Source organism: Coloeus monedula (genome assembly GCF_965178545.1).
Source record: "Coloeus monedula genome assembly, chromosome: 11".
In the NCBI taxonomy this organism is placed as follows: Eukaryota; Metazoa; Chordata; class Aves; order Passeriformes; family Corvidae; genus Coloeus; species Coloeus monedula.
In genome coordinates this window covers 21,527,157-21,542,688 of record NC_138791.1, presented here as the reverse complement: position 1 = coordinate 21,542,688, position 15,532 = coordinate 21,527,157, and the positions used below count along the sequence as shown (strand labels likewise).

General features: G+C 41.8%; 1 protein-coding gene across 3 annotated transcripts in view; it reads left to right on the top strand.

Moving 5' to 3' along the window:
• The first annotated feature begins 208 nt into the window (after nucleotides 1-208).
• Nucleotides 209-15,532, top strand: part of FGD5 (FYVE, RhoGEF and PH domain containing 5) — a 96,656-nt gene continuing 81,332 nt past the window's right edge. For all 3 annotated transcript variants that reach the window (XM_082288875.1, XM_082288874.1, XM_082288873.1), the window contains exons 1-2: nucleotides 209-381; nucleotides 10,067-13,010. In XM_082288875.1, coding sequence (XP_082145001.1) covers nucleotides 369-381; nucleotides 10,067-13,010 — 2,957 coding nt within the window. In that variant the 5' untranslated portion in view covers nucleotides 209-368. The remainder of the gene's footprint in view (nucleotides 382-10,066; nucleotides 13,011-15,532) is intronic.

Sequence of the window (15,532 nt, the reverse complement as noted above, 5' to 3'; positions counted from 1 at the left end):
CCGCATCCATGCCCTGCACTCCCCACGGGGACCCCCGGGCTCGCCCCGCGGCGGGCGCTGCCTGCACGGAGTCGGTCCTGCCCCGCCCGGTCCGGCCCCGCGCGCCGCCGGCCGTGCGGGGCCCCGGCGCCGCCACCGCCCCCCGACGGGCCGCGCGCGGGGCAGGGCGGAGGCGCGCGGCGCTGACCGCCCCCGGCCGGCACCGCCACCCGCCCAGCCCGCCGTCCGCGTCCGGCTGTCCCGCTGCGCTCCCGTGCCCCCGCAGGGGCTGTAGGGCCGGGCGCGGCCTCGAGGGGCGAGGGCGGCGGGGCCCCCGGGACCATGCGCTGAGCGCCCGGAGCAGCCGGCGAGCGAAGTTGGGGTGGAAGATGAACAACGCCGGTAAGTGCGCGGGCCCGCCGGGAAGGGTCTCTGCTTCTAGACATCTTTTCCCCGGGGCCGGCGAACGCCGGGCGGGCTTCCTTCCTCCGGCACCCTCCTTCCCTCGGGCCGGCACATCCCATCGCCAAGGATGGCAGCCCCGGGCACAGCTCCTCCGGGGCTCGCATCCCCCTTCTCTCCGACATCCTTCGGGGCCGGCGGGTTCGGGGCCGTGCCGCTGGGGCTGGCACCTCTCCTTCGGGCACTCTCCGTCCAGGGCCGGCCCTCCTTTCCCCTGCGATCCAGCAGGTGCTCAATGGCTCCCCGAGGCTGTGAGTGCCCCATTGCTTGCCCAGCCGGTAAGGGATCAAGGGCGGGCGAGGTGAGGTGTTCCGGGGACAACCAGACTGGCAGACCGGCAAGGCTGCGCCTGCTAAGGAATGCGGCTGTGCGCCCACTACTCCCTCGGATACACTCAACCCTTCACGAAGTTCCTAGGGAATTTGCTGTCACTTTCTTTCCAAAAGTATATTTTTGGGGGGAGGTAATGTTTTTTGCAGAATTTGCTCTCTAAGGCAAACCCAAGCCTTTCCTCCTCCTTTCTGTTAACTTCTCAGAATTTTTCCTTGGAAACTGGGAAGGTGAAAGACATAGCATAAGGGAACAAGTCATTCAACAGTTAAAACATTAAAAGATGCCACTGGAAAATTGGGGCAAACTTTAAACTGTTCACCCAGACTTTCTGATTTTCAGAGGCGAGGCATGTGTGTGAAAAACATAACAATCCAAGAAACAATTATGGCTAACTGGAGTCATTTAGAAAAATTTAATGCTGCTTCCAGAATTAAAGATGAAGAGCAACAGCTCTTTCTTGTTAGCCCTAAAATTTTCCATTGTTTCCTTGTTCCAGGTGAATATTTCTGGGCACCTCACTTGCAATGAATGGGTACATCCTGAAGCCCAGAGATTTTACCGCTAGATACCTTGCCCTACAACTGTTCTGTTGAATCATTGTTTGCCAAAACATAGGAACATAGGATTGGAAAAGCTCTTTTAGGTCAAGCCCAGCACTCCACTGTTCTATCGGTGTGTTATACCACTGCTCTGAGTTTAAAGCAAAAGGTTCTCTTTCCTCTTGGAGTAGGGAGTGAGACACTTTCCTAAAATCTGGTGATTATTTCCATTCTATTTTCTGATCCTGGTCTGGACTGGATTCTGTCCCTCCCAGGAGACAAACTCATTTGAAAATGAAGCCAGGCAAAAATTGCTTTAGCAATGATGCTCCTACCTCTCTTTCTTCATCTCTCCATTATTTAAAACAGACCAGCTCTAATCTACTCCTGTTGTCAGTGGAAGTTCAGGGTAAGGAATATCAGATGTATCCATTCGTAAAGACCTAAACTTTATTAGCAGTTTTTATTTTTCAGGAATGTAGGACCGAATGGGACTATCTTCATTACCAAAAGCAGTACCCGTTGTTACTACTCCTTTTATTAATTCCTCCAATTATATCTTAAACAAAAACCTTTCGGGTTTCAGCTCTCCTGCTACTCCTGGTTTCCAGACCAGATTCAACACCATTTATTCGTGTGATTACATTGTCCTTTTGCTTAAAAATAGTTCTTTTCCTCTTCTGGTGTTTACCTCCAGGTTGTATTTATAGAGTGCTCATATCCCTTCTCAGCCTTTGTTTTGTATGTTCGCACAATGCAAGGAATGTCTCCCCCATCAGTGCAAAGCAGAACTTCCTACTGAATCGAGGGGTATTTATTAACTGGTACAACTTGGGCACCAGCATTAGCTATCTTTGTATTATAGTAAGTAATACATAGCACCAGTAAGTAGAGTCATATGTGGAGGCATATCCCACAGAAGTTAAAATAATGACAGACAGAAAACTGGAAGGGAGATATGGATTATCCTCAGAGATGCAGAACTGATATGAAAAGAAAGATAAAGCAATCCACCCAAGGCCACAGGAAATCTGTGGTAAGAGACAAGAGACCAGACCAGCCTTATATATAGGACCTTCCAGCCTCTAGTAATTTTTTTGCCAGGTGCTGAAATGATGCTGCCCATAGGAAAAACATACGGACGTTAGACTCCAGATTGTTCAGATATATAAGCAGATTGTATATTCTTTCAGCTGCTACTAAAAGTGATATAGGAAAAGATGCTGTATGGACCTGTCAGAGAATTTTAGCCATCTTTGGCACCTAAGAAGCAATATATGAAACAACAGGTTGCCTGCCTCAGTGTTAAGTTACTGTTGTGAAAACAGAGCCAAACTGGTGACGGCGCAAACACAATTACATGAAAAAGAAATATATGGTAGTAGTTTAGTACCAAGATTATTTGTCATGTACCTGTGGTTTTTCATAACTGAGCCCACCAGCAAGATATGTATGTACAGTCTGCTAGAGACAGTGAAAACACTGAAGAATTTTCAGGATCAAGATGTTTTTTGTATTGAAGCATCCTGATTATATTGCCTTTTGATTTTTTTCCCCTTCTCCAACAGTGTTTCACTATGGGATGTTATGCTGTTGTATTGTATTTACAGATGACTGCAGTAAAGCTATATAGTAACAGAAATTTGTAAGGTATTGATCTGATATCCCGGAGTCATAATGCGTTGATCTAATCATAGAGGATGCACTCCTGTAACTGTACATAGCAACATTTTATTTCTGCAGAGTGGGATATGCTTTGACTGCCCAGCTGTTAATATTGCAGTTATGACTTTTAAGAAGACAAAATTCCCATGGGAATTGTTGGGATAGTTACTACTGACTATAGGTCTGTCTTCACACTGTGGAGCCCTCTTGCTATATACAGAGTGCCTTTGATCACAGGAACATATACTGATAAGAGAGGATAGATGTTTCTCAGAAGTATCAGACTTACGAAGAACATGAAATACCAATTTTGTAAATATCTGAGGCATTTAGGGGCCAATGACCTGCTGATTTTGATTGGGACCTCGTATTTCAAGTTCCTAAAGTCAAAATTCTCATGCCATGTAAGCCATGTAAGTATCTAATACCTGTTCAAGTCAAACTGGTACCTAAATCTGGACTGAAATCCCATTTGAAAGGAAGACTTACACTCCTACATGGTTTGAAATTCCTAGTCTGAGTACCTTTGCCATTTCAAGTGACTCCCAAGCAACTATTTTCACTTCTCATATAACTTTTGTAATCTCAGACTTTTCTCTAGTGTGAAATAAGTGATGCACTTATATGCTGTAAACCAAAGAGAACTATTTCTACATCAAATATTGCACAATTAATGATGTCTCATTTATTTACAGTACATCCTGGGATCCTACCAGTGACAGCACTGGTGTTTTACGAGTTGAACCCCCTCAAAGGAATGATACTTTCCTTGTAAACCGTGCTACCTCATCTATTTAAATCTCCAACACATTGAAGCAGGTTACACAGCTTATGCTGGGTACTTAATTCAGGATGACATTAAAATGGCTTATCTTCATAGGCAGCTTGAACACACCCTCGCTGTCTCACTTGGACAGCTGGCAGAGTTGTAATTACATATTCGAACCTACAGCCTTACGTACTGGAAATGTAATAAATGAGTTTTAGGAGACTGTACTTGGCTTGCCTTACATTCCTGGCAGCATTACTATCGTGTTTTGTGCCCATTTTCTGGCCAGGTCCAAACCCAGCTGTTCATCTGCCAGAGAAGAACTATCCATTTCACTTACAGTGAAGTTACATGTTATTTTGATAGGAAGCTCTGTCTACCATTCTGTCAGGACAATTTATTCTTTAAGGAGGACGCACTATGGTTGAATGATAAATGCAAGCTGAAATAGTCACAGGTACAGAATTTCCTCTCTCTTCTATTTTGTTAAGAACTTGGTGTTGTTTTGGTAGCTGAGGTGTGAAAATTTTCTGCTTTACAGCTATATTGTGCAGTCACACAGTTTCCATGAGATTCTGGGTTTGTGCAGCAGTTTGCACACGCTGCTTTTCTCAACAGTATGAGCTCTTAGCACTGTCATTCTCTGACATGAGAGGGAGTCTTGAGCATGATGGCTGCTGCTATAGGATAAGTTCTTTGTTGTTTTATGTTGTTATCTAGTTCATAAAATAGAAATGCTACCATGAAATAACTTCTGTCCTTCCTGCTCCAAATAATTTTTGTCTCTAATAGTGTTTTTGCAAACAAAAATAAATTTCTGTTTTTACTGCTATTCTTAAGGTTGCTTATTCCCACTTCCTCAGTAGTGGTACTTTGCTTGCTTCAAATGAGGAATTTGATCCCAGTCTTTCGAAGAACGTACAGATCTGCTTGATAATGGCAACTATATAGATGCAAAGACATGCATATCTATGTAGTATTTTAGTAGCACATTCTGATTTAAGAGAAAAACATTTATGTAACAGAAATAAAGGCTAAGGACTGGCTAGCTGTCAGTAGCGAATATCTGTAGTAGTTATGTCTGTAACATTATCAAATGGTGGTATGCATAGTGGTGGGACCAGGACATCCTTTTCCTTGGTAAGAAAGCAAACAAAAACATATAGGATGACAAAGTTTACTTTACGATGCAAAGATTGGTGAAAGGGTAATTAACAAAATAGGCAGGGCAGCTGTATAAACAGATCTGGATCATTAAGTTCGATCCATTCAAACAAATTACACTTAATACATATTACAAAGCAATGAATTTAGAGACAATCAACAGCCTTGGGAACAATTTAGAGGTCACAATGGACAAGCAGATCAACCTGATACAGTAACAAGCTAATGGAAAATTGTGAGAACTGGGCCTAGGAAAGTACTGAACTCTGTATACAGCATTATCAGTGTGCAGTGTGGAATTCTTCTTATAGGTCTGCCCCATGTACTTTTATAGCAGCTATTGGAAAACTGGGAAAAGTTCTGAGAAAATTCAAAAGAAGATGCTTCAGGAAGGGCAAAATTGTCCAACTGCAAAGATTTAATGAGTTAATTTGTTCAGTTTACAAAAAAGAAGGACGTACCAGGACATAGCTGTAGGGAAGTAGATATCTTCCCTAGAGAAAGACTGAACAATACAAGAGTCTTTAACCCCATGGAAGAAACAATAATAAATGCTGGAGATACAAACTGGAGATAGAAGCAAGGCAGCACTAACTGGAAATAAGGACTTTATTTTTAAAATGAACAATTAATTACAGGATTAAAATGACAGTGGTACTAAGGTATATAGTCCACTGTTTGCTGACTTTAGACCAAAGCCTTCTAGAAAATCAGTTTTAATTTCATTCTGATATAGCAATGTGAAATTATAGAGCTCCTGATCAAAGCTGAACAAGACTTTCTGATGTCCTTGTCTGGATATTCTCTCTCTGCCTCCTGTTTCCTCTTACTTTCCATCTGTGGATTTAAATCGCTTCTTCTTGGGCAGAAGCAGTGGCAGACAAGACTTGGTTTCTACTGGGATTCTGGGTTTGGTGCAGTCCCACCCCACTGTTGCAATATTGTCCCTTCACCTGCCCTATCACTTCCATCCAAAAGCTCTGCAAGTCCCTGAACAATGCATTTCTGCCCTCTGTCCTCCATGCCTTTCCCATTTTCACATATGTCTGAGTTGAATTAATGCCAAAGGCGTGAAGGAAACACAAGTCCACAAAAGTTCATTGGTCAGAAAAAGCTACTTTCAGCATCTTAAGAGAAGCCTGAACTGGACTGCAGCACCAGTCAAGGCTGGAACCAGTATCTGCATTGTGGAACTACGTACTTTCTTGAGCCACTCACAAAGAGCATGGCCCTGGGACGTGTCTGCATATATCCAGGCAAATGTGAAACCTCAGTGTTTAGTTAGTTCTCGGTGGTGGTGCTTTGTAGGTATGGTCCCTTCTAAGCCTTAATTAAGTTCTAGGCTAAATTTGAAATCCTAAATTTGAAAACATTTGAAAGTGGGTAGTTGCAGTATTTCTGGTGATACCGCACTACAAAATGTTATTGTTTCAAAGAAACACTTGAACAGTAAAGGCTGCATGGGTTGATTGCTATTCCAGGAGAGCTGGTAGGCTACTGTTCACTGCTTAGAAACTTGGACGGGAGGAGACGAATGTAATGTAATTTCATACAGATCATGGCAGGAATGGAACTATGCAGGGTTGCCTGAAGGAAGGTGGGTAAGGAGAGGAAGCAGTCCTTGTCAGTACAAGGAAGCATCGAACAATAAGGGGAGGAGCAGGCTAAAGGAATTTGTATTCCCCAAGAGTTTCCTTTTAAGCACAAGGTGGGTGTGTCTCCCTCCAACATAAAATACATCCTAAAATAAACATGCACAATTATTTGTGAACATACACATTACTTATGGTGCAATGTTACATTGTGTCCATTTAGAAGTCACAGCCGGAACCTTTCAAGTGGCTCAGACAGCAAAGGAGGCAGAAACTGAAGCAGAATGAAATTGTTGTGATAAAAGGCAAGAAGCTGTGCTTTCTTTTGTTTGGGTTAGTTTTTTAAACAAACACTTGTACTCCTCCCACTGCCTCTCCCTCACACCCCCAGCAAAGAAAAAGGAAAATTGTTTAAGGAGCCTTGTGAAAGGCAAGATCAATGGACAAAGCAGTTAGGAAGAAAACTGTGTAAGCAAACAGTAGTGACCAGTAGCTGGCACAAGTGGGTAAGAGAAGGACATGACAATGCCTGTTACCAGACTGTGAACAGGGTCCGTTACCATAAGTTCTCTTCCAATAGCAGTTTTACTGAAGGTAGCGGAAGGAAAAACTCAAGATTATTTGATCCTTTTGCTGTAGAAAATTATCATTGGAGGGAAAGTGGGTAACTGTTTAAGCTGTATTTCTTTTAAGTGAATGTCTCCATGGTTATTTTACTTAAAGGAAATGAATTAATGACATTATTTTACTTCAAATTTGTTTATAAGACAAAAGGAAGGCCCTGGCATTCTCTACAGTTCAGTCTTTTCTTCCTTATTCACTGTTTCCGTACAGACACTCTCTGATGAGAACGAGGATGAGAACGTAGAAACTTCAAGTCTTGTCACATAACCAGGAATGGACTAGGTGTATTTATATCCTACTCTTGGATATACATTCCTAGGAAAGGCCAGGCACTGCAGAAAGTGGTGTAGTACCTCCAAAGTGATGGTTTTTTCTTGGAGTTAGTCCTAAAAATGTCTTATTACGGTGGCAAAGGTGTAAAGACTCAGTTTTAGCTAATAAAAATGTCATTAATTTTACTAACAGAAAGTTAGTTTAGGATGTTCAGTGATTTCAATAACTGATTTAAAAATGCAAAAGGTAGATCTCGCTGGGGCGCCAGGCTTACAAGATACTAAACCCACTTCTGTTGCCTCCCTGTTTTTCACTGGCAAGAATCTTCAGTACTCTGCAGCCTTCAACTGCTGCCTGCAAAAGAAGCAATGTTACTTCAGCAAAGGTGGTGTGTTTGGCACATAAAGTTTCTGACATAATGGGGAGGGAAAGATGAGTTACCCATTCTGTGATTAGACAGACACCCAGCAGCCTAAAGCAGCAGCAGTGGATACTGTGAAGCACCACAGTAACTGCAGACTGGTGAATACACAGCTCTCTCTCCCTCCTTTTCCATGAGTTAAGTCTCCCACATGCAGCTGGATTGGATAAAACTCCAGATACAGAATAATTCTTAAGCGGTATACACGATAAGGCACCTGATTAGAACAGATTCTTCATTCCTTCTGGGCTAAGCTGAGATCACTGATTCAGTTTTCAACTTAGATGAAATCTCTCTGGTGTCTCATAACTCTAGAAAGACTGTTTTCTGATTACATCAGAATGACTCTTTGTCAGCTTTTTTCTGGGTATCAGAAGAAATTTCAGGAAGGTTAAGAAGATCAGAAAAAACAGCCTTTTATGTCTCCCAGAGTCTAACCAAATAAATAGGCCAGTGTTAGTTCCTTACAAATTACTCCAATTATACTAAGATAACAGTAAGACAAGTGGCATGCCACCAAATATCAGGACAATCAGTGAATCTTTTTCAAGCAGTTTGCATTCAGTATTCCTTTATTCTCAGTACAGTGCACAGCTCAGTTCTAACTGTCTGCACTTCCCCATATCTGAAGTCTGCATTTCAAAATACTCTAAATAAAAACAGCACAGTAGCTACACTTTCTGAAACTTATACCATGATTTTGGATAGGAACTCACATAGGAATGGTGTCCCAAATTTTCTCTTTTGAGATGCTATTCCCTTATTTCTTGTGTGTAGGGAATGAAGATCATGCTCAAAGAATTGTTTCTTTCTCTGTCATGATGAAATAGTTTGTCCTGTGCTTTTCCTTACAATGGAGAACTTTCCTTTTTCCACCAGAATGTGCAAATTAAAATTACAAAAATAATTAGAGATTTCTGATTGCTTAACCACGTAATTATCTATTGATGGCTGGGAAACAGCAACAGGAGGAAACAACGTCTCCCTACTTATTACCATCTGTAACTATTTGTTATGCTGGCTTCTTCACACTACGTATTTCATCTCATCAAAAATCTCTCAAGGGAGGATTCCTATTGCTGCCCATTTATGCAGTCTTTCAGCATTTCATTTAGTTTTTGAAGAATATTAATTTCAGGACCAAAAGAGCTGGAAATGGCTGTGTCAGGAAAACTACTGTGAGTAAAATGGAGATATATACATGATTTAATCCACGTAGCTTCAATCTTGGTTATTGTCAGTCTGCTTGATTTCCCCTGCATGTGTCAGCACTACCACTAGAAATACACGGCTGGCATTATGTTACAAGATAATTAACTTTTTAAAATACATTTTGATATTTAGAGAAGATTGTACCTGCAAGGGATCATGGCATTTACAGGAGGAATGGAGGATCTTTTGACTACATGGCTGAAGAAGCTGTACACTGAAAACAGAACTTGAGTTTAAACCAGTAACTCTCTTCATGTTTTGGATTGAAGTATTTAATTCAGTTCATTATAGCTCAGCTGCATAATCCGTGTAAAGTATTAGCTGAGCTTTTAGCCAACTATCTTATGCCTCATGATTATGTTTGACAAAGAAAACATAACTCCCTATTTTGTTACCACGGTAATGGCAGATGGGAAGATTGTGTGTCTGGGCATCAAGACTTTGGTTAGGTTGAGCTGAACCTTAATCTGTTGGTAGAACTAATTTTGTTCAGTGCTGAAATTCTGCAAACTATCTCTTGAAATTAAAATAACTGTTACACAGTGTTCGTACTGTGTTACATGAATGGCTACTATACCTGAAAGCCATTAGTTTCATTTTGGTGAAACACTTAAGCATCATTAAATCAAAGTGTTCATATTTAATGATTTGGCAAACATTTCTGTGGCAGAAACAAAAGGTCCCTTAATATTATTATTCTGAATGCAGGAGGTGTTACACATCTGTGGGCACCTGTTGTGTGATACACCCTTGGCTCTGCAGCCGTACATCTTTCTCTCCCCAAATGTGTTGGGGCTGCATCTAGTTCCATTCAGTTTCGACCTTAAACTATGCTGACTGGAATAGCTACAGTGCCACATGCAGGGACAGTCCATATGCTTTGCTCCTTCAGTTCTCTTTTCAGAGCTCAGCCTTTTATTGGCTGGACTACTTCTGCATTACAAGTCATTGATAAAGTCTATTGTAGGATATATTCTGCAGGCTTTAATAAGAAACCAAGATGACTAATATGACTTTTGTCTCTTTTCTCCAGAAATCTCAAAACCACCATTAGCACCGAAACCAAAGATTATTGGTCATCTTTCTCCAGCACCTGTCTCCAGATTTTCTCCTTCACTGCCAAGGGCTGATATTCTTCATAACCCAAACTCTGTGTCTAGGGGTCCCAAACCGCCTATTGCTCCCAAGCCGAAATTCTCAGCTGACACTGAGGGCAAATCCAGTGTTTCTACCAACAATAATTTAAATAAATGTGCGAATGGGAAACTGGTGTGTCTTGATGGAGAGCTGTATGAAGGAAACCGATGCAATGCTGATTTCCTAGAATCCGAGGCAGATAATGAATACATTGTAGTTCCTGAAGTTCAGCTGACCAGAAAAGACTGCAATGATTTGGAACATGAGTATGATCAGAACCTAGATTCCTCTGTGGAAAATGAAGTCTCAGAAACTCCAGGAAAGGTGGAGAAGGAAGAGGATAACGTTGCTAGTGATGAGAATACCAGTAGTCGAGAAGTCATCGAAGATGAGCACCGTAACTCTTCAGATACTGCTGAACCAGGGGAACCAGACTCTGAGGAGTCAACCAGAGACTGTGACCAGTCGAAAGAACTTTGTGAGGAGTCCTTAGATGCCCCAGATGGGGATAATGATGCTACCAAGAATGTAGATGAAGATGAGGATGTTGTAGGTGATTGTACTGAAGCCAAAAACAGGCAGGAAATGTCTTACAACCTGGAACTGGTCAAGAACAGTAGTGATTGTGAGACTGACGGTGAGAACATTTTGAATAGAGATGAGAAACTAATGGGTGATAACTGTAGAGATATCATTGCAATGCCACTGCCTGCAGATGAATCAATCCCAGCTTGTGAGAAGGCAGAGCAAGAGGAGGAGGAATTGCCTGAGGTTTTAGAAATGGCAGATGGGTGTCTAGCACATGATAATCACCACAGTGTGCATGCAGAGCTTGATTTGAACATAGAAGGAGACTTAGAGAACGATGTCTGTGCAAGCCCTGACATGCTGCCTGAGGAGGCCAGTGAAGAAACAGGTCCTGGCTTAGAACTGTGTGGAGATGAACCCAGTGCCAAAAATGGTTTAGCAGAGTTCATCCATCAGGCAGCAGCTGAAGAGGAGGAAGTAGACCCAGATGAGCACAATAATACAAACACAGGAAATGGCAGTGATGGCTACCAGATCACTGAGAGGAGAAGTGAGAAGACATCAGAGGTAGCCTGTGAAGCAAGCAAAGACTCTGGGAAAGGGGAGGAAGAAACTGTGAATGCAGAGAATATGGATGATGGCTGTTCGATTGCACCTTGTGAGAATGAATGTGGTGAGGAAATACCCATGGAACATTCAGATGAGAATCTTCAAACAGAAGGGGCCTCTTTGCATGAAGATGGTATAATTTCTGATAGTCTACCTTGTGGTCCAGGGATGGAGCCAGAGCCAGAAAATGTGGCTGTTGAAGAGCATAGTGAAAATACTGTGGAAACCTCTAAATCAGATGAGTTGCAACTCAAAGACAATAAGGTGGAAGCAAACAGCCTCAGCAAAAGTGTCTCAAGTTCACCTCAAGAGGTCCCACTTGAGGAAGACTTAGAAATCTGTAAGCATGGCAAAATTAATGTAGAATGTGGGACAAAATATGTTTTGCATGAAAATCTAGCAGTCCCTAAAGTGGTCATTGTGACTGATGAATCAGAGGAAAGAGAAACTAGCAGTGATTCCCTAGATGATCCTTATGTGCTTCCTGAAGAAAATGAAATTGCCCATGATGTGCAGACTGATTTAGGAGCTGATCATGGTAAAAGGGGTGAATTAGGCATGGATGGGGAAAACAACTTGCTGCCCACTGATCGTAAAAGTACTGTCACTAGAACACGATCTCTGTCTGGGAGAATGCCAGGCTATGTCCCAGAAACTGTTCCAGAAGAAACTGGACCTGAAACTGATTTACTCTCTTCCCGAAATGGCTCTGGGACAGAAGACTTAAGCAATAATTCCTTTTCATTGGAAGGAAAACCAATGGAAGCCAACAGGGCTTTACCAACCAAGTCAAGACGCTTTATTTTATATCCTCGATCTTATTCTGTTGAAGGGAGAGAGATACCTATCTCTGTTTACAGAGAAAGTGATGTCTGTGTACTGGATGGTGTTAGAATAAAAAGGACAGAAGACAACCTGTCTTTGCCTTGTGTCAATGGTTCCTCGGGTAGTTTTTCCCAGCAAAATCATCTCTCATCATGTGGCGTATCTACTCCATCCTCACTTGTTGATATACCACCTCCATTTGAACTTGCCTACATCACCAAAAAGCCAATCACTAAAAGTTCACCTTCACTTTTGATAGAGAATGACTCACCTGATAAGCATTCCAAGAAAAAGAAATCTTCTTTTAAGAGGTTTCTCACTCTAAAGTTCAAGAAGAAAAGTGAAAATAAAGTCCATGTAGATGTTAATGTTTCTTCTTCAAGGTCCTCTTCAGAGTCCAGCTATCATGGGCCTCCAAGGCTGATGGAGCTGGACAGGAGGAGCCTAAGTAGCTCACCTCAACTAAAATCGCATGTGGGGAAGCTCCGTGCATCTGAGTCTTCCTCAGCTGTTCTTTTCTATAAGGACGGTAAAAGAAAAGGAACGCCCAAGTCCTTCAGTAGGAGCGTGGCAAGGGTGGAGTCCTTTGAGGACCGGTCCAGACCTCCTTTCATGCCACTGCCATTAACGAAACCTAGGTCTATTTCTTTTCCCAATGCCGACACATCTGACTATGAGAACATTCCTGCCATGAGCTCTGACTATGAAAACATACAAATTCCTCCTCGAAGATCCACAAGAGCAGGAACTTTCACCGAGTTTTTTGAAGACCCCAGCAGGGCATTATCTGCTGCTAATGAGAACGACGGCTATGTGGATATGAGCAGCTTCACTGGCTTTGAGAACAAGCAGCAAACCACAGACCAGGAAACAGAAAGGTACTGTAATAAATTATTATGTAAGACCTGCTAGCCTTGGCCAAACAAGGCTAGGTATCATAGGCAGATTCTCCATGTTGGTTGACTTATACCCCTCTCAGGAAATGCTTACAAGAAAGATTGGAAGAATACAAGACAAGCCTCTATCAGTGAAAAAAAAAAAGACTTCAAATTAACTCCTTACCTTGTAAATGAATACTGGATCTGGATCCTATGATTTGCAGGCAGAAAAAAAAGAATATTCAAAATTATTTGGTTTATCCAGTGGATCTAATTTTTGTGGCTGGCAGGGGAAAGAGGGAGAGCTTGCTTTGTTCTTCAGTCAGAAAGGTCTCTGACTTCTTGACTGAATGAAAAGAGAGCCTATTTGCTGGAAGGGGTCCTGCTTAATTTTTTAATTCCTGTCAATTTCCCAAAAAACCAATATATACATAATTTATGTTTCAAAGTACATCAGTTAAGTATAAACCAGAAAACCCCAATGAATTAATCAGATTAGACAGTTAATTTTAGAAGTTGCTTTAAGGTCTATCATGGCCTTTAGACAGAGCTCCTAATTTATAAATGAATTAAATAGGTCTGAAATCATATGCACTGCTTACATTAATAACAATCTTTCATCCCATTCCATTAGGTTATTTGCAAACAAGAAAATTTCTTTTTCATAGGAATGTAGGAGCAATGCACTCAACACCTTTCAATTTGTTGTCAGATTATAGCATACAATCAGTGGAATGCAGAGATGTAAATAAGAAGTGTGTTTTCCAGTAAGTTCATGTTTAGCAGGTAATGAGAAAAAAAAGGTGCAAAGCAAATGAATGAAAAGGAATGTCTTTAATGCAGTTGCATTTTGTTAGAGCTGTGTGAAAAAGATAAAAATCTTAGAAGTAAGGTTTTCATGTCCATTTCCATCCATCATTCTCCAAAAGATTTAATACTTGTGTTTCTTTGCAACATTTATTTTTTCTGGTCTTCTCTCTTGTTCTGGTGGATGGAACAAACCATGGGCATTTCACACACCCCTCTTAGGGTATTTCAGACTTAGGGAGTAAAATAATTTTTCTTTAACACCTCTGAATGAGTCTTGCAAACCATTTCTAAGACACAAATGATGTGGGGTAGTGAGTAGGACATGGGAAAAGAGATTGCATCAAGGCTTAAGCAGTGGATCCAAACGCATGTGAAACGGAGGGATGTGGAACACAGGCCTATGGTCTAGCTCTCTGGAGCGGGTGGCTGCCTGCAGTGTTGGGAGCTCCAGGGATGCTGACACAAGAGACATGGTGGAGCGCAGTGCAGCTTCGCAACACACACCACCACATCCCCAGAACAACGAAAGCTACATTGCTCACTTGCTTTCAGCAGTTTGCATTTCACCCAGCACACTGACATTTGCTTTTGAAAAAACCGGCCAGTTCTTTGTGGCGGTGAAACGCCACCCATTTTAGGTAGTTCTTGAAGAACCAAGTTAAAAATATTAGGACTACGTCAACTGCTGTGACTTGGGCCCATTTATGAACTTCCTGTGGAAACCTGTAGTTTCAAAGGGAGAGCCAATCCAAACTGGTTCAGGAAGTCTTGAGGTCAAGGCATGAACATAATTCTTCAGCCTGCTGCTTGTTGTGCATGCAGTTTTTGCCATTGGGAGTGAAATGAAGGCTAGGCTCCTGTACAGCCCCTTTATCAAGATAACCAGGGTGGAGGGGAAGAGCACCAGGCAGACATAATTACCGCTGAGATAGCTATTATTTGCTGTATTTGTCAGCATGTTTTGGACAAAGACATGCCTGAAAATCTTTGATGAAATGTAAATACACATCCCGTGTAAATGCACATCCAGTGGCATAACAGACTTGAAGAACCAGTATATGGTCTAATTGTAAAGCAAAGCAAATTGTACAAGCAGGTGCACTTATTTACACATGTATACATGATGTATGGATATGGATGTTTTATTCACTGCTAAAGCAGTTTGGCCTAAAATACCTCACCATGGATTTAAGATTTCTAGTACAAATACCTATCAAGCATACCTCTGCCACAACCACACAGGGATAAAAATTACTTTGAACTGCAGCTTGCTCATGTCCAGAGGCTGTTTTCAACTGTTTGAGAGTAAAAGTGTGTTGGATTAAACCCTTGCAATAGATGGTATTTGAGCCCATGAACCTCTTTTTGGTGCATTCACCTGCAGAGCACTTGTATTTAGCATCTGGTGATACCTTATGGAATTGCTACATTGTTGATGAATGGCCAAGTACAACTCTTTATCACACTTCAAAGAACTGACTGTGAGAGTGTTATAAAAGATTATTATCAACCAGGAACCTTCACTACTGCGTATGACTGGGGAACAGCGGGCTGGGAGGGGAGTTCACAGAACCTGTCAGATGAAAAGATTCGCTGTTTCATTTTCTTGCTTAAAAGGACAGACCATGTGTAGTAGATTTAAACCAATAATTTCTAATTAGAAACAATCAAGTTTTTATATCTGATAACTGAAGTATTCTAGAAATAAATCT